At 50.3% G+C, this 22,621-nt stretch overlaps 2 protein-coding genes across 3 annotated transcripts in view; both read left to right on the forward strand.

The window, feature by feature from the left end:
- Positions 1–8,765, forward strand: part of Mapre3 (microtubule associated protein RP/EB family member 3) — a 50,347-nt gene extending 41,582 nt beyond the window's left edge. The window contains exons 2-7 of one of the 2 annotated variants that reach the window (XM_075955145.1): positions 4,456–4,583; positions 5,201–5,346; positions 5,917–6,073; positions 7,268–7,422; positions 7,529–7,681; positions 7,838–8,765. In XM_075955145.1, the coding sequence (XP_075811260.1) occupies positions 4,463–4,583; positions 5,201–5,346; positions 5,917–6,073; positions 7,268–7,422; positions 7,529–7,681; positions 7,838–7,906 (801 nt within the window). In that variant the 5' untranslated portion in view covers positions 4,456–4,462 and the 3' untranslated portion in view covers positions 7,907–8,765. Of the gene's footprint in view, positions 1–4,455; positions 4,584–5,200; positions 5,347–5,916; positions 6,119–7,267; positions 7,423–7,528; positions 7,682–7,837 lie in introns of both variants that reach the window. The other variant, XM_075955144.1, reaches the window with a different exon arrangement.
- Positions 8,766–14,700: 5,935 nt separating this feature from the next.
- Positions 14,701–22,447, forward strand: Tmem214 (transmembrane protein 214). The gene is made up of 17 exons (XM_075955185.1): positions 14,701–14,926; positions 15,740–15,939; positions 16,362–16,512; positions 16,702–16,836; positions 17,053–17,135; positions 17,516–17,621; positions 17,706–17,787; positions 18,066–18,167; positions 18,517–18,658; positions 18,994–19,085; positions 19,352–19,400; positions 19,576–19,689; positions 19,893–20,010; positions 20,727–20,823; positions 20,989–21,145; positions 21,283–21,428; positions 21,618–22,447. The coding sequence occupies exons 1-17, from the start codon at positions 14,776–14,778 to the stop codon at positions 21,742–21,744; spliced, it is 2,052 nt and encodes a 683-aa protein (XP_075811300.1). The 5' UTR covers positions 14,701–14,775; the 3' UTR covers positions 21,745–22,447.
- Positions 22,448–22,621: the final 174 nt, after the last annotated feature.

The following is a 22,621-nucleotide window of genomic DNA, read 5'->3' on the forward strand; positions in this document are numbered from 1 at the left end:
AGATGAATATAGATGGATAAATGGATTGATGGATAGGTGAGTGGATGGGATGGATGGATGGATGGATGGATGGATGGATGGATGGATGGATGGACGGACGGACAGACTGACAGGTGGGTGGATGGGTAGATGGAGAGACAGATAGTATGCATATATAGTACAAACACACACACAGGCACATGCACACACATGTTTGGTGTTGAAATAGTAGCGGCGGGCTGCTTCCCGCCACCCGGCTAGCTTTACCCGAAATAATTACACGGAAACTGTATTCTTTTAAACACTGCTTGGCCCATTAGTTTTAACCTCTTATTGGCTAGCTCTTACATATTGATCTAACCCATCTCTAATATTCTGTGTAGCACCACGAGCTGGTGGCTTTCCAAGGAGGATCTTAACCTGCATCTGTGTCCGGTGGGAGAATCATGGCGACTGCCTGACTCAGCTTCTTTCTCCCAGCATTCTGTTCTGTCTACTCCGCCTACCTAATTTTCTGTCCTATCAGAGGCCAAGCAGTTTCTTTATTATTTAACCAATGAAACAACAGATAGAAAGATGACCCTCTTCCATCAGTTTGGCTTCTCCTAGTGTGGAGCCTCTGGAATGCATGGAGTGGACCTAAACCTTCAGCAGGTCTGGTTTCATAGAACCAGAAGGCCTCCCTTAGGAAGGCCTCCCTCAGGCTAAAAACCCTTTTGAAGGTCATAGACTGTAGAGTGAAGTATAGGACCATTGCCTTTGAAAGTCTTACCCATTACACAGAATAAAATCCCTTATTTGACTCAAGAATTCCCAGGGCAAAACTAAGAACAAGAACCACCCCACAAGCCTAGACCCTTTTAGGCCTGCCCCAGAGTGTCAGCAGACTAGAGCTCAGGGGCCGCCTGGAGAAATGAGTCCATATGGGAGAGGCTCATTTTGACAGCTACCAGAACAACGTGTGCCCACTGCACCCAGCCCAGCAGACACACCCATTTGGTCCACCTCTCTCTGAATTGCATGCCTTCCTTGACTTCCTGTCGTGCTTTTGTTTTGCCACGCATTGTGGCGTTTGATTCGACTGTTTATCTCCCTGAACGTGGGGCAGGTTTTCAACCCCCACAGTCCATAACATATGAGATAAAATGTCATCCTTGACTCTTTCCCTTTCTGCCTCTCGAAAGGCTTAGGATCCACCCACGCTGTTCACCACCCTGCTTGTACTTCAGAGGACTCCCCTAGAGGCTCAGAAGCCTTGACTCCAGCCTCCACCTTCCACCAATGTGGTTAGGCCATTACTGCTCACCAAGTGCTAGCAGGGAATCCAGGGTAAATCACACAGCCCGGCCCTGAGGAACTTGGTCAAGTAGTAGGGGCAGACACACTGATGCGTTTGTGAATGCAAGGATACCACTGTTAGCTTTGCCCAGGATGCCACAGAGTCCCATAGTGAAGTTCTCTGTGGACCCAAGGAGTGGAGCTGGGGACCCAAGTCAGAGAGTGACGGCAGACACTGAGAAAGGGTGTCACCCATCCCTTCAGCAGCTTCCCTGAGTGGCAGACCATGTTTCCGGGCCCTTCCTGCGGGGGAGCCAGGCATAGAAACATGACTAGTGGTGAGTTTGAGGGTCAGGCACAGGGCAGCGGGTTCAGACTCAGTCAAAATTATCCTGGGAAACCTTTGAAATTGCCAGATCCTGAGTCCTTAGAAAGTCCCACGATGATAATTTTTGTTTTTCTTGGCTTTTGAGCCCCACTTCGTCTCCCTTTCCCCCAGAGAGTGAAGGAAAGGGCTTATTTTGAAACAGAGAAGAACTAGGAGTAAATAACAGGATTTTTCTTTTGTGGTTTTTATGCTGAAGGAAAGGTTCATTTAAGTTAAAGATGCATGTCATAGGCTCCACTAGACAGCGGTGCTGAGGGCCAGGGACAAGGCAGCCCACACAAAGCTGAGTGAGCCCTGTTCTACAGCTGGACTTGTCACACCTGCCTGGCCTAGCGTGAGCGGCTTGATCAAAGTCCAGTGTGATGGTCTAGCTAGGTCTAGCCCATCAAGAGCGTGTCTCCAGGTCTAGCTAGGTCTAGCCCATCAAGAGCGTGTCTCCAGGTCTAGCTAGGTCTAGCCCATCAAGAGCGTGTCTCCAGGTCTAGCTAGGTCTAGCCCATCAAGAGCGTGTCTCCAGGTCTAGCTAGGTCTAGCCCATCAAGAGTGTGTCTCCAGGTCTAGCTAGGTCTAGCCCATCAAGAGCGTGTCTCCAGGTTGATGTGGAGGAGGACGGTACCATGTCTCATGCTACCACCTCTGGTTTTTCATGCAGATCAAACCCAGGGCTTCATGCGTGCTAGACACCCCACCAACTGAGCTACATCTCTAGCTCTGGAAATATTTTAGTGGGACTCCCTTCCTACCATTTGTGCTACCCCTAAACAGACCCTGTCTCTCTGCCTTACCTCCAAATTCTTCCAGCTAGGAGCCAGAGGTAGCTCTCTCCTCAGCCTGCCTTTGGCAGTCTGTCCCCAGTCCCGAAGTCCATTCATTTACTCCCCCAGTGGTTTACAAAATGTCATCCCTGGTCTCACAGCACTGGGCTGTGTGGACACCATCTCATTAGAGATGATAGTCCTTGTGCATCTCTGTGTATCAAGTTGGCGGTACTTGTGGGAGGGGATGGCTGCCTGCAGGGTACTAGGAATTGGGGCCGTATTGTCTTCCTTACTAAAGACACTGCACATTAAATCTAGAAAAATAGCCAGGGATGATGACCTTTAATCCCAACACTTGGGAGGCAGAGGCAGGTGGATTTCTGTGAGTTCGAGGCCAACCTGGTCAATAGAGCTAGTTCCAATACAGTCAGGGCTACACAGAGAAACTCTGTCTCAGAAAACAAATGAACTAACAAAAAAAAACCTGGAAACATTTTTTTATTCCAGAAATAAGAGCTCTTCAGTTCTTAGGGCACATAGTGCTTTTATCTCACTTGTTTCTCCGTTTCAATTAAAGACCAAGGTATAGGAACTTGTTCCCACTTTCCTTTACAACGACCAAGCGCAGCTGATTCCTGACTTCTGTTCGGGGTGGTAGGTAGCGAGGCGCTCACGCCTGCCTCCTGGATTGGCCTGAATGCCTCTGCTCAGCGCCATCTGTAGGAGTGGGGAACATTTTGGCCCAGAGTGGCAAAATAAAATAAACCTTCAGAAATCATCAGTGGTCTGTGCAAAGCATCCTAGCCTGTGAATATCAAGCCCAGATGTTTCCAACATTGCCACAGCTAAACAGTTCAAGTTTGCCAAACGAACGCATGCCTGGGCGCCTTATTTACCACTGTTGGCTTGAAGTTGGGGTGTGGGTGTCCACGCCTGCTGTTAAATAAATTCAGGGGTGTTGGAATGGATGTGGGAGAAGGGATCTTGGCCGGAAGGCTTTGTGGGAGGTACCCGGTAGCTGTGGCTGCCAGAAACTATGAGAAAAGTCGGAGGGAGGGAAGAGCCTGGACCATTGAGGAGGGGGAGCTGAGGAATGAGGCATACTGGAAGATGGCAGAAGAGAGGGTTGGTGGGCTAGCAGACCTCACAGGTTTATAACAAGACTGATTCAGGGCTGGTGTTTATAGTCTCTGCAGTTGTAAATACCGAAGATGTTTTATGAGACAGTTCTGGACAAATGGGACTTAGTTGCCTTTGGGTGGGTCATCTAGCAGACCACTGGGGACAGGAATGGGGGTGCAGAGGCAGAGGAGAAGCAATGGTTAGTTGGCTTTAGAACAGAAATCTGATCAGGTTACTGTCTGTTTAAAACCTTCCAGTGACTTCCAGTTGACTAAATAGAATTTCCCCGGGGGTAAACAAAACCCTTCCAGATCTGTCCCTGCTAATCTCACTGCATCATGCCTCAACACAGAAACCTATGCCCCAGGCCTGCTTAGCAGCTCAGAGCTCTTGAAATGAGTCATGCCTTTGTTCTTGCCAGTTCTCGGGCTACTGGGCCCCTTCACCCCATTACTTGGTCTGCCCAGAAAATCTCTTCCCATCTCTGTTCTGAGCCTTCACAACCCTAAGAAGCCAAAGAGATTCTCTCTCTCTCTCTCGCACACACACACACACAAACGCATACACACGCACACACCCACGCATGCACATACACATATACACACATGCACACACATACATACACACACACACCTTTTTATTTTTTATTTTTTGCCATTCTTGACCTTCATGTGTTCATCAACTGCTCTTCTCTCTGTGCTGAGGTTTGCCTGTCTCCTGAAGGTAGAAACTTAGTTAACTTTGTATCATTCATCAGCTCCTGGAGAGAGCCTAGGTATAAAAGACACTAGTTAACTTGTCTAAGGAATCAATGTAAGCTCACTCGTTCTCTATGGGAATTGCAAGACTGTGTAAAGAGTGCTCCTTGTGTCCCCAGGGCTCAACTAGGCTGGGGAGAGCTCAAAGCCATCATCTCTTCTTTCTTTACAGCTGGGGTATGGCCGTCAATGTGTACTCCACATCTGTGACCAGCGAGAATCTGAGTCGCCATGATATGCTTGCATGGGTCAATGACTCCCTGCACCTCAACTATACCAAGATCGAACAGCTCTGTTCGGGTAGGTGACCCATGGGAAAGGCTCACATGACTGTAACTAACGTGAAGATGAAGAGCAGGGAGAGCACGTGATACTTAGAGTCAGAATCAGAAAACTGAGGCTGCAAAGGTGGAGAGCTGATGGTGCATTCTGGGTGACCAGAGCCAGGACAGACAGGAAAGCCACCATTTAACAGCATGGGGGTCCCATGGAGCCACTCTGAGTCCAACTCTGTTCTCTGCTGCAGCCCTTGTAGGTGCCAGTTTTCCCATCCAGTCAAAGAGCCATCCTCTGTCTCTGTCAGGTGGCATAGGGCTCTCCTACTTACTGAAGTGCTTGGAATGGCACCAGTACATGGTTTGGATCAGTATGGGGGCTGGGCAGGTAGCTCAGTGGTACAGTGCCTGTCCCATATTTGCAGGGCCCTGGGTTCAGTCCTTAGCACCACCACCAGTTACATAACCGGTGATCATGGATGTTCTTGTAAAGCCAAGGAGAATTTAACCGTATCTAACATCCCAGATGGACAAGCCCTAGCTGCAGGACAAAGGGAGAGGGACCAGGCTTTGGGAAGTAGAGCAGCAGGGGCCCGGGTGGTGGGGGAGGCCCCTTCATCAGCCACACCTCTCTCCTCACAGGGGCAGCCTACTGCCAGTTCATGGACATGCTCTTCCCTGGCTGTGTACACTTGAGGAAGGTCAAGTTTCAGGCCAAACTAGAACACGAATACATCCACAACTTCAAGGTGCTGCAAGCAGCCTTCAAGAAGATGGGTGTCGATAAAGTAGGTGTCTGTACCCCTGGGGTCCATGAGGAGCGGTGTAGCCCTGGGGAAGAAGATGACCCACCAGCCAGGGTGACAAGGGCTACTTGGTTTATTCCACCACATGTCTTTATACCCTGAACCCCAAAAAGAATGCTGTCCACCCAGCTCAAGTCACAGTGAATGCACCCGCCCAGACCCCACCGAGACAACACCTCCTTCCCTTTCTCCTCATGGGCCCGCCCACTCCAGATGTTAAGGCTCTGAGTATGACCCCTGCCATATCTCTTCAGAGGCCCACAACATGCCAGCTGGCTATGCTGCCCGTATGGACCCTGAGCCTCCAGTTCACGTGCGGGCGGCAGGGTCACCTCCCACACAATTTTTCCTGTGCCTGTAGGAAAGGAATGTCCCTGAGTTCCTCCCTGGTGGGGCCTGCCAGCCTGCTTGTCCTCTCTGGTGCCACGGGAGGGGGTGCAGATGGAGAAGGTAGACAATGCTGTGGCCTAGGCCGGCTTTCCTGTGCTCACAGTGGAAGGCCGTCCTCCACAGCAGCTGCCTAAAATGATGTGCTTCTGTGGTCTATTTCAGATCATTCCTGTAGAGAAACTAGTGAAAGGAAAGTTCCAAGATAATTTTGAATTTATTCAATGGTTTAAGAAATTCTTTGATGCAAACTATGACGGGAAGGACTATAACCCTCTGCTGGCGCGGCAGGGCCAGGACGTAGCGCCTCCTCCTAACCCAGGTGATCAGATCTTCAACAAATCCAAGAAACTCATTGGCACAGCAGGTAACATGCCCAAGCTGGTGGAGGGAGTTTGGGGGGCTGGGCCGGCAGGGCTATCCAGCCAGGAGTGCCCCCTGGGCTACCGGCCCAGCCCTGCCAGCCTGGAGGAGACTGTTATCACGGAGTTCAGATGACATCACCTGCTGCTTACCTAGATGGGGAGTCCCATTTTGGGGTGAGAGGGCTCTAAACGTTGTCCTGAGAGGGGAGCCACCTGCACCAGGTATGGTAGCAGCTTGCTGAGACCCAGGATGCTTTGTTGAATAACATGAGCTAGCTTGTTTGCCTCAAGCTGGGTGGGGCCTGGCTCCACTGTCCGGAGCCATCAGGCTGAGCTCCCGGAGCCCGGACCCAAGCCCCTTGTGTATCCCTGCCCACTGGATACCCGAAAGCAGGTTCCAAAATCCCATAGCCCAGAGATTCCTTTCCAGAAATGAAACCTTGCTGGGCTGCTAGGAGCAGCAACAGAAGTAATGAGGCCTGTGGTGACAGCAAGTGTGTGGCAAGAAAGAGGGGAGCAGCTCCCAGCCGCATCTGACCCGTTATAGCAGAGCCACCTCCTCCGTTTGCGCTGCTGTCCTGCCTGGGCCTGGCCCACCCAACTGCTTGCTTTGCACTAGAAGCAGCTGCTGTCTAGGGAGGTGCCAGTTGCTAAGAGCAAGTAGCCACAGCATGCAGGCTGTGCTAGGGAGGAGCCTGTGTCCTCCACCACTGTGCAATACCGGTCCAGCCCAGCAGGGGGAAACGGAGCCCAAACTGAGAGGGAGCTGGAGGAGTGGGGCTGAGATTCACTGAGGGTGGCTTTGGCTTCTGCTGGGACAGACTGCATCAGCTGCTCTCTTGGGTCTCATCTGTCAGTATAGAGCCAACCAACTCCACTTCATCAAATTCACCATCCAAGTGTCCTGCATCCCGCCCTCAGACCAGCTCTCCTCAGGTCCCAATACCCAGATCACCTTTCCTTTAGCTTCCTGTGGCACTCACGCTCCCAGGCTTGCCAAAGGGCTGTGCAGTGGCTGTAGTGTCACATGTGGCTGAGGCTGGAGGCCTCGATGTAGCTGCTCTTCCGAGGGAGAGTGCCTGTCTGTTGCATGGTCCTCATACCGGGGTCTCGGGCTGTGCCGTGTCGTCTGACTCTTGTCCTCTGGACAGTTCCGCAGAGGACGTCCCCCACAGGCCCCAAGAACATGCAGACCTCTGGCCGACTCAGCAATGTGGCCCCACCCTGCATCCTTCGGAAGAATCCCCCATCAGCCCGAAATGGTGGTCATGAGGCTGATGCCCAGATTCTTGAGCTCAACCAACAGGTGAGTGGGATAGGAAAGGGGAGTTGACGCTGGGGACAGGAGGAAGGCAGGCAGAAGCGTCAGAGGCAGGACCATCTGGCATAAATACTTCTTCCTGCCTAAGCAGCTGCTGGACTTGAAGCTGACGGTGGATGGGCTGGAGAAAGAACGAGACTTCTATTTCAGCAAACTGCGTGACATCGAGCTGATCTGCCAGGAACACGAAAGCGAAAACAGCCCTGTCATCGCGGGCATCATCGGCATTCTCTACGCCACTGAGGTGAGCCCTCACTCACCCCTCCCACTACTCTACCAAGATTGGAAAGCAGGCTAGACCTCTGAACCTGGGGCCACTTGGCCCTGTCTCTAGACTGTGTGTGGAACCTGAGCCCTCAGTCTGGGCAGCTGGCTCACTGTTCTCTCTCCTCCTCTCCAGGAGGGATTTGCACCCCCTGAGGATGATGAAATTGAAGAACACCAACAGGAAGACCAGGACGAGTACTGAGGGCGGCACCAGCCCTGACTGACTGTGGCTTCCCTGCCCCCCCATGCCCACCCCACATTATAAGTCCTTTCCTACAGCCAGTCAGCCAGCCGGGTGCTTTGTGTCAGTGCCGCAGCACTGGGGAGCTGGGCAAGTGGGGTTCGGGAGGTTGGGGCTGGTAAGAGGATGAGGCTCTGTTTGGGTCCCTCAAGTGGCACTGGCCCAGGGGACGTCCAGGACCCCTGTCCACTCCCCACTCCTATTTATTTCCGTTGTCTCCATGCTGTGTTGGCCAACACTTTCCAGGGTGCTGCCGTCACCCACCAGCCAGCCCCCTGCTCCCCGACAGCCAGCAGCTGTATATTTGACAAAGGCATTGGTATATTTTTACTTACTGGATTGTCCTTGCACTTTACTGCTCTTCTTCAGGGCTGACAGCAGGGCTCGGGGCAGTCTTCCTGGCTTGGCTCCCCTTCCCTATAGCCGAGACTGGGCAGGACTCACCAATTCTTATTTATTTTGTCTTTTGACTTCTCTCTCAGTAGTTGAGGGAAAGGCTGGTATGAGGAAGGGGGTAGGGGGTTGAGGAGGCAGTGCTGTGAGTCCAGGGATCAGGGAGAGAGAAGGGAGCATGCGAGGGATAGAAATGACCTCCTGGCACTGGGCTCACCCACCCAAGGCCCCTGCCTCAGCACTGAAGCCTAGCACTGCCCCAAGGCTCCTAGCCACTCCCTCCTGCAGCCTGGTTATACCACACAGACTCTGCCTGGCCCCCATTTTCTGTCTGTCCCCCATTCTCCCACCTCCCCATCTTTGCCCCCTGGGCACTAGCCTGCATATGTGTTCACTTTTATTTAAATAAATTTGTGTGGTAAAAGTCCTTGCCATGTTTCCCTCAACTGAGCCATAGCCAGATATCAGAGCACATCCCCTTCTGTCCTCCTCTCTCCTGAGGGACAGCCATGTAGCACAGCTCACATTATCAGAAGCCACCACTGTCACTGGGCTTCCACCTACACCCAGCTCCCAAGGCTGCTAACTGCTCTTGAGGCAGGTTTTATGTGACTCCTAGAATGGGTTGGCACCAGTAGTCCTGAAAATGACTTGATCAGGTTGATGAGTAGCATGAGTTACTCATGGCTGTTATTTATTATTATTATTATTATTACACTCACATTATCTTGATGAGTAGCATGAGTTTATTAGGGATATAGTATTACTGTTATTATTATTATTATAATCACATTATCTTGATGAGTAACATGAGTTTATTAGGGACAGCTTACAGGCCAGTGGATGACAAAAACACCTTCTACACATACCCCTACTGTAAGCAGAGGTTTTCGTCAGGACCACCAGCTCCCAAAATAACCATACAGTGACTTACTATTAATTATAAATGCTTGACCGATAGCTTAGACTTATTACTAGCTAGCTCTTTCAGCTTAAATTAACCCATATTTCTTATCTATGCTCTACCATGTGGTGGTACCTTTTTCAGCACAGCATGTTCATCTCCTGTTTCCTCAGTGTCTGCTGGTGACTCTGCCCTTCTTCCCAGTGTTCTCTCAGTCTGACTCTCCCACCTAACCTCTTCCTGCCTACTTATTGACCAGTTGGTTCTTTATTTGGTGGTGCACGCCTTTAATCCTAGGACTTGGGAGGTAGAAGCAGGCAGGTTTCATTGAGTTCAAGGTTAGCCTGGTCTACAAGAGCTAGATCCAGGACTGGCTCCAAAAACTACAAATAAACCCTGTCTCGAAAAAAAAATGAGAGCAAAACATCTTTACAGTATACAAAAGGATTGTTCTTCAGAATTTCCCCCTTTTTTGTCTAATTAAAAAGGAAGGCTTTAATATACAAGAATTTCAACTGCACTATCCAGTCCATTTGTATTTGGCAAATTTAGAGAAAATACTCTATTATCTATCTTATCTTTGTGAGTCTAAAGTTTTATGCCTAATTTATTTTTATCATAACTAAGGAAAGCTAAGTCTAAATATTTAGTCTTTAACTCCATCAAAGACCATAGAAGGATATAATATTACCTAATGGCAGAGACATCTGGCTGCCTAGACAGTCACCCAAAGTTCCTCTGTAATGTTGGCATATCCATCTTTAACATACAGGCCTAGTATATCTGACAGACATTTCTGAGAAACAAGGAATTTTGATGGATTGTCCTGCCTTGTCAGAGTTTGGCAGTCACTCTATTTTGCATCCTCTCAGCAACTGAGGCAAGGACAGTTTCTTTGCATAGTGGCTAGCTTTTTGCCACAAAGAAAGCAAACTCCATGCAGAGTTTCTTCGATGTCCATCATCTTCTCTGAAGTAAATTGGTGCTTTTAGGAGCAGATGTGTCTCACTGTCAAGAAAAGCCTTATATTATTAAAACATTTTAAATGTTATACTCTTTAGGTTTTTGAAGTATTTGAAGATCACCTATCTATCTAAATATATCTGTTTAACCTTGAAAATATACTTAATAAGACTACAAGTTTGATTACTATAGATGACTACAAATCTGTATTTCTTAGTTATACATTACATTTTTAATGAGCTGCATAAACACATAAACCCAAACAAGAGTAGAAACACACATACAGTGTAACAAAAATAACTTTAAATTTGTATCAGTAAACTAAAATCCATACCAATGTAAAATATTTAAGATTAATAGTTGCTTTTTGGATTAAAGTAGATTTAATAATCTACCTTTTTATTTCATCTTGTCTGTATTCCCCCCTTTTTTAGAAAGAGATCTTTGATTTAACTTTTTTGTTTAGCTTTATTCCTGACTATGACCAACACAACTTGTAACCAACTCCCCTTAAATGATGACAAACATCCATAACCCATCTCTTGGGAATGTGGGCATTGTTTTCTCTAGAGCGCTTCCTATTGTCCCTGGCATTTTGGGGGGAAACTTTGGGGATATCAGGATAATGGTTAAGTCTTGGCTGGAGTAGTCTATAAGGGTAGACCACCTCAGTCAGCAGCCTTGAAGTTGTTCTGGATGCAGAACTCTGAAGAAATTACAATAGAGGTGTTCTGAGATGCTGGTTCACCTGAGCCATTCATTTTTATTGTTACCTGGTTCCCTTTCTCTGAAAATACATAAACTTTCAAAGGTAACACATATATCTGCATTAATACAAGTATAGACTTGTGTTGTACACAAGTTAGCCAAAGATAATTTTTATTTTATGTTTGAGTAAGTAAAATATATGTTGTATGTCATAGTTTTTCTAGGTTTATTTCTTTATGTCTGTAGCCAAGATTTTCAGGGGGTCTTCCTCCATCAAACATGATCTTCTCTAACCCTTAACAAATCTATAGCCTTTCATTTTCTATGGGAACAAAAGCATAACCCCTTCCACAAAGCAACACACCTTTTGATCTCCATTTTGAAGTCAAAACATTTAAAAAATACATAGGTTAGATTAATCCAGCAGCCATCACAAGCCAGTGTCTCTTATCAACTATCACTTGTTCATCAGCAATCAAAAAAAAATCAAGACAGCCCAGTAACATACAGAATCCAGACTCCCTTAGTATTTTTCATCTTTTCATGGCCTTTTTCCTTTATATTACTTTAATGTTTCTTTAAAGAGTTTATTATTTTTAATTTTTTTCTAGGACTGTCTATACTCGCTTTCTCTTTTCTCTCCCAAGCCTATGTACATTTGTGAACTATAACCCACTTAGAGGTTTTTCCCATCTGGATCTGTCTTTACTGCGTATCTGCAATCTTTTCTGTCTGCATGGCCAAAACCTTAAACCACTGCATAGTTTAGCTCATGGTGTGCTGCCAGCTGTCTTCTCCCCCCTCAATTCCCTGAGAGCCTAGCCTCATGCTCTAGGAAGCTTTTTGTTCTACGCTGCTTTGAGCATTTTTACCTAGTTTCTTTATCTTGACCACCGGTTTCCCAAATAATCACACAGAGACTGATTATTAATTATAAATGCTGAGTCAATAGCTTAGGCTTATTACTAACTAGCTTTTTCAACTTAACTGTATTTCTTATCTACGCTCTGCCATATATGGTGGTACCTTTTCTCAACATGGCATATTCATCTACTGTTTCCTCTGCATCTTCTGGTGACTCCTCCCTCCTCCTTCCCAGTGTTCTTTCTCCCAGTCTGACTCTCCCACCTAACTTCTTTCTGCCTAGCTATTTGACGTTTGGCTTTTTATTAAAGCCAATGAGAGCAAAGCACCTTAGTGTACAAAAGAATTACTCCACAGCACCCTACTGATCAGTTTTGAACAGTTCTTATGTCTAGAGCAGAGCTGATGCAAACCTGGGCTCAGAGTACTGCTTGATGCTAAGACACCAAAGGTGACTAAATCTCAGACAGCATAAGGCTTAGACAAAACTAGACAATAAAATAACTGTGTTTACACGTACTCAGTCCTTGTCCTTGCCAGGAACTGAGCCAGTTCCAGCAAACACCGTCCAGCTGAAGAAAGGAATGAAATCAAGGATGGCCTGTCTTGCTGCAGTCTGGCACATAGACCCACCAAATGGTAGCTTGCTGCAATGCAGTTACTCCAGCTAGGATCTGGAATGGTCTCACGGGGGGGGGGGGGGGCCTCAGGAGGAAGGAGAAAGCCTGCAGCTGTGGCTGTAAGATGGGCAACCCAGAGAGTGGCTGTGGGGTGATGGGGTATACTTGGCTAAGGAATGTCTACATGATAACCCTCGACTGCTTGTCAAAGTGCTCGTACCTCACAGCAGCTGTGCCGTGTCTATGTGGTTCCCTTTGCTTTATTTGTGTCTGTGTGTGCATGTGTTATATACTGGGGGTAAAAACCAGAACAATACCCAAGTACCCATCTGATGCCCCAGCCCCCGAGCGGGTTGTTCTACAGAGCAAAATGTAACGGGAAGAAGGACTCAGGAACAATTCCATGCCGTCCACATGGACCCACACTCCTGGAGCATGTTTGTTGAAGAGCCATGGTAGCCAAGGCCTTGGAAGCCCAAGAATTCTGAAGTGAATGCCAGCCCCTTGGGACTCTCTGAGAGAAGTGGTTCTCAACCTGTGGGGTCAGGACCCCTTTCACAGGGATCGCCTGCTGTAATTTTTAAAAAGCAGCATGAGAGGGAAAGATGCCATGCAACAGAGCTCAGGTGGAGAGGTTTTTTATTGGGGGAAAGTGAATGGGAAAAGGGGAGGGAAGGAGAGAGGGAGACTGGCTTCTGGGACAGGAGCAGAAGGGAAGAGAGAGAGAGAAAGATGGGCGGTGGGCAAGGGCCCTTTTAAAGAGGAACATAGTAAATGTGCACAGAAGGTGCTCTTAGTAGCTACAGCTGCGGACGTATACCCAAGATCAGGCCAGTACAGATGCCTGAAGACTAACATCACCTAAGACCATCAGAAAACACATATATTTACATTATGATTTATAACAGCAAAATTACAATTATGAAGTAGCAACATAAATAACTTTATGGTTGGGGGTCTCCACAACATGAGGAACTATATCCAAGCACCACAGCTTTAGGAAGGTTGAGAACCATTGACCCAGACCATGCAGAACGAGGCTTGCTTAAGGTGGTAGAGATCTTGGACTAGAATTCGCTATTTATGTACATGTGTGTATCTGTGTGTGGCTATGTGCACATGCATGTGTGTGCTCTCTGGTGCCAGAAGAGGGCATTAGATCACTTGGGGCTGTAGTGGGAAAACCAAGTGTTTCCCGTCACAAAATAGGGCCTCTTCTGTGACCATATATATGTGACATCGGCGATGGAACAAAAGGAGCATTGTTGGTGTCTGAGTAGAGGCGAACAGTGACCTGAGAAGTTAACAGATTGGTGATCAGCTCAAAGACATTTCATCTGAGACAGTCAGCCATGCTCAGGCCTGACTGGGATGGAGGATCCCAGAAGGAGGCTGCAGGGGTTGGTCATCCCTCACCTGCCTCCCCCTCTGTGACTCATCCTTCACACAGCTCCGTGTTTTGTTTTTGTAAGGATCATGTCACCTAGCCATTGTTTTCTAAGGTATAGAGAATAAAGTCCAGATTTGGCAGCCAAGACCCTTTTACAGGGCTGGAGAGACGGCTCAGCAGTTAAGAGCACTGGCTGTTCTTCCAGAGGTCCTGAGTTCAATTCTCAGCGACCACACAGTGGCTCACAACCATCTTGGTGCCCTCTTCTGGCCTTCAGGTGTACAAGCAGGCAGAAAGCTGTATACTAAGTAAATAATAAATTTATTTACTTTAAATAATAAATAAAGAAAAAGAGGAAGATTCTTTTTGAGCCCTGTCATGTTGAACTACCTGTAGTTTTACCACCCTAGACCTTTGTCTAAATCAATAAAGCCATACAGGTGAAGTAGTCTCTCCACTGGCTGTGATCCCCAACCAATGAAGATTTTCCCTTCCTAGGAGCCATCTCAACTGCCACCTGTTTCAGGAACACTGCCTTCGTCCTTCTAGGGCTTCATTCATCCCCACAATTGAACTGTACTGCCTTTAATCCCAGCACTCGGGAGGCAGAGGCAGGTGGATCTCTCTGTTAGTTTGAAACCAGCCTGGGCTACAGAGCGAGTTCCAGGACAACCAGAGCTGCACAAGAGAAAGCCTGTCTCGAAAAATCCAAAAAAGAAGGATGAAGAGGAGGAGGGAAGACAGAACAAGAAAAAACGGGACTAGTCTCATTTCCAAGCCGGCCCCAGGCCGCAGGTGCGGGCAAAGTAGTAATTTTTAGCCGCAGGGGCGGGGCCTGGCTGCCGCCGACCACTCCCCAGACCCGCCACGCGATGGCGCGGACGGACTACGAATCCCAGGCTGCTTTGCGGCGGCGGCGGCAGCGACGACGTGGCACCCGGGGAAGGCCGTGCGGGCTGGAAAGCCAGGAGGTAGTGGAGCCGAAGTCATGTCCGCCAAGGCAGCGGGCCCCGGGGGCTGGGAGGTGGTGAAGAAGGGCCGGCGACCTGGAGCAAGCGGCGGTGGACGAGGAGGCGGCGGCGGCGGTGATCGCCGAGCGCTCGGGGAGGCAAACGGAGTGTGGAAACACGATCTGAGCTGTGAGTACCCGCCGCCGCCCACCTGGGCATGTGGGGCAGGGGCGCGGCGGAGCAGCTGCGGAAGCCGGGAGCGGATCCGCGGGACCTCGGCCACCCCGCCTGAAGTGCCAGGAGAGGTGGCCATCCCCACCGCACTGGTCAGGAAGCGGAGGCCCAGCGAACCCGACTCTCGAGTCGGAAGAGAATGGAATTCCGATCTCCATCTGTTAAGGCCTTTGCACACAGCACTTTGAGCTGTCCCGGCCCTCGTTGGCCAAGTGTCTGACGAGTGACTGGACAGAGGCATTGGGGATCCCGCACTGTGCTCCTTCTAAAGTAACCAGCGTATCTGGGAGGGGTGGATGCGAAGCCCAGGACTGGTAGGAATGACCCGAAATACACTCCGACCAGAAGTTAATCTCTGTGTCACCGACCCCATAGTCTCCGGAGGAGGGGAGAAAGCTTGCCACTTGTTGAGTATAGAGCTGTCATTTCAGAACCAGCAAGAACTGGGAGTGGGAACCATGCTGGGGAAATTCCACCCTCAGAGACTAGCAGCCAGAGCCCTTGAAGCCCACCCTCTGTACCCGAGACTGGCTGAACTCCCACGTGCTTTGCTTTATCTGATAAAGAACTGGAAGAGCCAGGGACCTGCTGGTGGGGACTGAAATCAGACCACAAGGGCTCTTTGCTGTGCTTCTAAAGCTCCCAAGGGAGGAGCTGGGGACAGCATCTCACAGTAAATGACTTAGGTGCCCCTGCAGAGAAGGGACCACTGTGCCTTGAGCCCTGGGGTCTTAAGGGTCTGCTGTTTTCTGCCTGTCATCATTCCAGCACCAATCCAGACCACGAGCACTCTTTATGAGCGTGGCTTTGTGAAAGTCGTGAAGGGACAGAATAAAGAGCAAGTTCCACCCCCTGCTGCGGAGCCTAAGAAGCCAGCAAACAAGAAGCAGCCAAAGAAGGTGGCAGCTGTCAACAGCCAAAACCAGAAGCAGGGCCCATTCCGAAGCCTGGAGGATGCCCTGAGAGCTGTAAGTGGACCTAGGCGTAGGGTGCAGAGAAGATGGGGAAGGTAGGACTGTCAGACGAGAGGAGTTCCAGCAAAGATGGAACGCCAAGGGACAGAAGGAAGTAGGATGTTCCTAAGAACCTTAGGCAAGAAGAGTGATAGAAACCCAAAAACAAGATGGAGGTGATGAGAAGGCTGGCTTGGGTCCTCTGTCCCTTAGAAGCTGTCGTCTTTCATTCCCGTCTGCCCTCTGTTCTCACCCTCGAATGTGTGAAGGGCCTACAGGTGTATGGCGTTGAGACCAGCATTCTCAGCTGTCCTGCCCCACACTTACTTAGGATCTGGGTGTGGCAAAGTCGTAGCATCCACATATGCAAGCCTCCTTCAGCCATCACCGACCTGCCCCTATTTGCCTTCCCTGCCCCTGTTCACTCTCCTTAACAGCTGGATGTGACAGCTCTGCAGAAGGAACTGGACAAGAGCCAGAGCGTGTTCACTGGGAACCCCTCTGTGTGGCTGAAGGACCTGGCCAGCTATCTCAACTACAAGCTCCAGAGTCCCCGGAGTGAGCCCACCCTGAGCCAGTATCCGCATGGTTAGTCCCCCACCCCTCAGCTCAGATAAGGATGTTCTGAAAGGGTGAATGTTCCTGAGAGCCCAGTACCTCCACTGTCCTGACTCGGACATGTGGCTGTACAAGTGGCGGGATCTTCTTGGGGAAGAGAAAGCCAGCCTGGGTGCAAGGGCAGCCTGTCCTAGCTCTCACAGAGGCCAATGGCCCCAGATTATCCCTACAGCCTCGTGAACCGAGAGCTGCGTGGGATCATCCGAGGGCTGCTGACCAAAGCTGCAGGGTCTCTGGAGCTCTTCTTCGATCACTGTCTGTTCACCATGCTGCAAGAGTTGGATAAAACACCAGGTAGGAATGTCCGTGAAAGGTGACCGTCTTGAGAGCCTACCCTTTTTTCTTGCTGCTGTAGTCTTCAGTCCCTTCCCAACAAGAAATGTCCTGATCGCCTCCGACGTTTCTGGGAGAGAAGGGAGGAGGAGATAGGGCTTGGGATCGCAGCTGGGGAAAAAAAAAGTGTGGGGTGCCAAGTCATATGAGTGGATCTAAGAGCATACGTCTCTCTAGGGGAGTCGCTACATGGATACCGCATCTGTATTCAGGCCATTCTGAAGGACAAGCCCAAGATTGTCACCTCAGACCTGGGCAAGGTGAGCCTTGGGTGGTACTGGGGACACTAGGGGTAGGTCTAGGGAAACTAGACAGTCTACATCGTTAGGTTTGGTTGTGGGAGGGAGTAAAACATAATATCACTAGCATTTACTGTGTGTCTCTGTTGGATAAGGTTGGCATTATGGAATACTCTGTTGGTATTACAGAATGGCTGGACCATAGAGAAGTGCCATAGCCTTCCTAGAACTGGTCAGCCAGTGCATTGAGAGTCAGGGAAAGCATCACTGGGCTCGCTGTGCCACACTGCCATAGGGTTCCATTGTTCTTGACACCCTTCCCACCTATACCTGTCTTCCCACTGGGATCTGTAGTTCTGGTGTGCTAACCTATAACCTGCCCCTTCTACCCACCTCCTCAGTTCCTAGAACTTCTGAGGTCCCACCAGAGCCGACCAGCAAAGTGCCTGACCGTCATGTGGGCCTTGGGGCAAGCAGGTTTTGCTAACCTCACCGAGGGACTGAAAGGTAACAGACAAAGAAGGATGGATTGGTCTCTTCTCTGATGCCCCTGTGCAGGAGCCTGAGACTTGCTGACTTTTGACTTTACAGTGTGGCTGGGGATCATGCTGCCTGTGCTGGGCATCAAGTCTCTGTCTCCCTTTGCCATCGCATACCTGGACCGGCTGCTCCTGTGAGTAATGGGGGGACAGCGAGGGGAAGGCCCAGGGTGTCCACAAGAGGCTGTTTCGGCAAAATGGGATGCCGTGATCCTGGTCTCCATAGATGCGAGGAAACTCAGGACCAGCTCCTCCCACCTCCAAGTGTGATGGTGAGGAAGGAAAGGGAGGGAGCCATTGAGGGTTGGGGATGGGGTAGAGTTTATGCCCTTCTCCCTGGACACTGGCTTAGCCAAGGTCATGACTGGAGCACCAGAGTGCTTTCCAACAAGCCTGTTTCTCCTTTCTCTAGGATGCATCCCAACCTCACCAAAGGCTTTGGCATGATTGGCCCCAAGGACTTCTTCCCACTCCTAGACTTTGCCTATATGCCCAACAACTCCCTAACCCCCAGGTAGGACTGCTTTGGAACATGCATACAGGGAGAGTTCCCAGTGCAAAGTTGAGACACCACAGTGCATTTCCATCCCCTTTCCCCCCGAAGCCCTAGATTTATAACTGGAAAGTTCTGCAGGAGGTTTCAAGGGGCCTGTGAAGCCCAGAAATTATATATGTCTTTGAATGCGACAATTTTTTTTTAATGCAACATCGGGCAGTACTTAAGGAGACAAACTTTGCAAAGTGCTTCTGTGTGCAAAGACTCAGAACCATCCCAAGACACTAAGTGACTCTCCCTTCAGGCCAGGGATAAACTCAAGTGTCACAGTTCCATTTACAGCCTGAGTCTGTCCCTCCTCCCCTAGCCTGCAGGAGCAGCTGTGCCAGCTCTTTCCCCGACTGAAGGTGCTGGCGTTTGGAGCAAAGCCAGAATCTACCCTGCACACCTACTTCCCTTCGTTCCTGTCCAGAGCCACCCCTAACTGTCCTCCCGAAATGAAGAAAGAGGTGAGCAGTCCTTCCCTGCCCAGAGTGCAGCTGCGCTTAGTCTCATCACGGATGTTCCCTGGTTCTGCAGGTCACTCCACAGCCACCTGCCCACACTCGTGCTTTCCCAAGCGAGTATGGGCCTGAGAGGCGGGAGGGTGGTCAGTGGTGGCCTGTCACTGTAGACAAGATCTGTAAGCTAATGCTGCAGCTCAGGAACCACACCTACCCCGTGACGGCGTCTCAGCTTCTCAGGAGTCTTGACAGGCTCTCTCAGCCTTCATGATAGACATGTTGTTACCAGAAGCCCCAGCCCTCCTTTTCATCATCATCATCCTCTCTCTTGTTCTGTGCAGCTCCTGGGCAGCCTGACCCAGTGCCTGACTACGGACCCCCTCAGCACCAGCGTCTGGAAACAGCTGTACCCCAAGCACCTGTCACAGTCCAGGCAGGTGGGGGTGGGGTCACCTGTTCTGGTCTACACAGAGAAGCCTCCTAGTGTATGCTTCCAGACTAGGGCTGGTGTGTCATACCAGAAACACCAGTCATTCTTCACCAGGCTCCCACCTCTCCGTTCAGTGAGAGCACAGCTGGGTGGCCTTAAAGAACTACTGTGGGTGGGGTCTTTCGGGACTCAGAACCCAGGGTCTTGGTGGCAGAGAGGGGAGGCAGGCCTAGTGGGCTGCTGACTGACGGGAGCTTGCTCCTCCACAGCCTGCTGCTGGAACACTTGCTCAAGTCCTGGGAGCAGATTCCCAAGAAGGTGAGGAGCTGAGAGGATGTGGGAGACCAGAGTTGTCTGGGTTCTCAGGTGGTCCCCTTGACCTCTGCCCTCCCTTTTCTGTGCCTTTGACACTGAGCATTAAGCAAGGTTGCGGCACAAGATGCTGTTACAGGCCAAGACTCACACTCTCATCTCATCTCTTGATATTCTGTAGGCTCGGAAGTCTTTGCAAGAGACCATTCAGTCCTTCAGGCTTGCCAACCAGGAGCTTCTAAAGAAGAGCAGTAGCAGCAACGAACATGTTGTCAGCTGTGATACAGCCTGCAAGGTGTGATACCCAGCATCTCCAGTCCATACAGTCCTGCATCTGTCTTGACACACCCTGGGTTGTGCTTGGGTTACATCCCCATCCAACCTGTCTGTGGATCCCCCTCTACCTCAAGTTTCTGTGTAGGCCTAGCTTGGGGCTTGCACTTGGAAGCAGAAACCAGGCCTTCTACCTCTGACCACTGTCCTTTTCTCTGCTGCCAGGGCTTGTTGCAACAGGCACGGGGTCCTCGACCACCCTGGGCCCGGCTCTTCCTGTTGCTTCTGGTCTTTGTAATAGGATTCTTATGCCATGACTTTCGGTCACACAGCTCCTTCCAGGGTAAGTAGTGGTTGGTAGTCTAGGAACAGAACATGGTGGTGGGCACAGAGCTATGTGTCGCATTTCCAGAGCCCACCTTGTCCTGATGAGTTCTCGGTGCCACAATGCAAGCACTTTGACCTCAGTGTTCTATGCAGGTTGGATATTCCCTTCAGGTTGGACGATACTCTGCAGGAGAGACATGTTTACAAATCTACAACTCCTAAACACGTTTTCTCCTTTTAACTCCTGAGGAAGAAGAAAGATTTGGTCTCAGACTAAGATCATAGCTAGTAGGAACAGAAAGATAACAGTGGGCACATGTACTTGCTGCCACATATGACAGTCTGAGTTCCATCCCCATGGTACACATGGTGGAAGTCAGCACAAATCCTGACCTCACGTACGTGCTGTGCCATATCCACATGCATGCACTAAATAAATCACTAAGGGTAGTTTAAAAAAGGAAGAAAGATCACAGCCTAGTAATCTAGTTAGAAGCCTGAGGTCTTCTAACCTCTCAGTCCAAAACTCCACCAATGGCCCATTCTTCCTATTCTTGACCCAGCAGAAGTTATTCAAATCTGGCCTGCAAATCTCCCTCCCAACCTGTCTAGTTAGACCCGAGAGCACACGAAACTGTCCCACTGCCTCCCTGTGCCTGCCCCAGCACCTGTAATGTCTGTCTTCCAAGCCCTGCCCCTGCTCTCCCAGCTCACCAGAGGTTCCCTTTGCAGCCTCCCTCACAGGCCGGTTGCTTCGATCCTCTGGTTTCCTGCCTGTTGGCCAGCAAGTGTGTGCCAAGCTCTACTCCTCCAGCCTGCAAAGCTACAAGTGAGCTCCTACCAAGGAAGGCAGGGTGGTGCCGGTGGTCGGGGCAGGCATGGATAGTGGGAAGTACTTAAACTATTCCTGTCCTCCCTTTTTTGTCCTTCCTTTGGTGAGCAAGTTGGCCTGGGGAAGCTCAGAGTATGCCTCTGTCCTCCGATTTCTCCACAGCTGGCTGCAGGAAACATTGCCAGCCTATAGCTCCCACCTGATTGCTGTGGTACAGCCCGGTTTGCAACTGGCCTGGACATACACCAATGCCACAGTCAGCTTCCTTTCTGCCCACTGTGCCTGTTTTGGTGACAGCTTCACTGGCTTCCTGCAGAGGGTAAGTAAGCTGGAGATCAGGAGTCAGAAGACCCATCCCCCCAGAGACTAGAGTTCTTGGGAGGGAGCAATCCAGCACGGGCAGAATCTCATTGCCCTGGGTATCTTGTTCCAACCACTCTCCATGGTCCTCTGCAGGCCCAGCTCCCTGAGGCCCTGCACCAGCTCTTCCACTCCTTGAAGGAGCTGCTGCTGCTCTTCCACCACAGTGTGCTGCTGCCCATGTGGCACCTGCTGCTCGTGGCCCTGGCCCAAGCCCAGGAGTACTGCCACGAAGCCTGCAGGTAAGACCTCTACTCCAGACTCTACAGGTTCCTGGTGACCCACTTCTGACCCTGGGGATAAGGGTACACTATTCATTTTTGTTACAGCCACTCTGGGATGAATATTATGGGTTCAAGCTGCACCCCTATGAAGTGACACAGTCCCACACATGACACCCAGCCCTCTCAAATGTTCTGCTTTTCTCGTAGAGGAAAAGTGACCTGGGACTGCATTAAGACACAGTTCAGCGAAGCTGCCCGATGGACATGGCTCTGCCTACAGGATGTCACAGTGGCTTTCTTGGACTGGGCACTCGCCATGATATCCCAGCAATAGACCCTGCTTGCCTGACCACTGGTTTCTGTGGTGGCAAGCTATCAGAGACTGTTGGAGGGTAGAGAAGGCAGCTCTCTCTTCACCTGGTGCCTGAGTTCTGTCTCCTAGACGAGGGGCCAGGTGCCTCTGCCTCACTTCTCCCATCTTCAGGGCAGTGGCCAGAGTTTCTCAGCCTCCCGCTCACAGGTCTGCTAGGTGTCTCAGGCCCACAGCAGCTCCCGGCCTCTTTGGGCTGGTCGCCTTGCTCTACATCTCTCACCCTCTCTGTTCCTCCATCTCACCACTTAAGCCCCCACAACCCACCTCCAAAGAAGGGACATAGCCTCCTTTCCTCATTCCTAGTCATAACTTAAGCCACAGCAGGAAAAGGGAAAGGACTTCAGAAGGGCCAGCACCATAGTGCTGGGACAGCAGCGTCACCTCCACCAGCAGCCTGGGTAGCCATCAGTGGACATGCAGGCCGCGTGGAAATGCCTGTTACCTCAGGTCACCCAGAACAAGCAAGCCTTCTGAGGCCACTGGGGCCCTGCTCTGTCAGCATCCTGGCTTCCCAGTGCTGTTCCCCTCAGTGCCGGAGTCTCTCTCACCCCTCAGCAAGAGCTGTCCGCAGCACCACCCACCTGGAGAGCAGCGCCCTTACCTCAGCCTGCCAAAGAGTCAGCGGATGGCTCCTGGGTAGAATAAAGGACAGAGTGGATTTCTAGCTTTCCTTTCTTCTTATCTTCGTGGGGATTTCCATGGTTGGGGACAGAACAGCAGTCTTGGGCCTCTGCCCTGGGTATTGCACTAATGATTGAGCTTCTGCCAGAGAAAGGCCATCTCTGTCACTCACCACGAGACTCCCAGGATTCAATTGGCTCTGCTGATTTTGTCTGAC

Source organism: Microtus pennsylvanicus, chromosome 21 (genome assembly GCF_037038515.1).
Source record: "Microtus pennsylvanicus isolate mMicPen1 chromosome 21, mMicPen1.hap1, whole genome shotgun sequence".
In the NCBI taxonomy this organism is placed as follows: Eukaryota; Metazoa; Chordata; class Mammalia; order Rodentia; family Cricetidae; genus Microtus; species Microtus pennsylvanicus.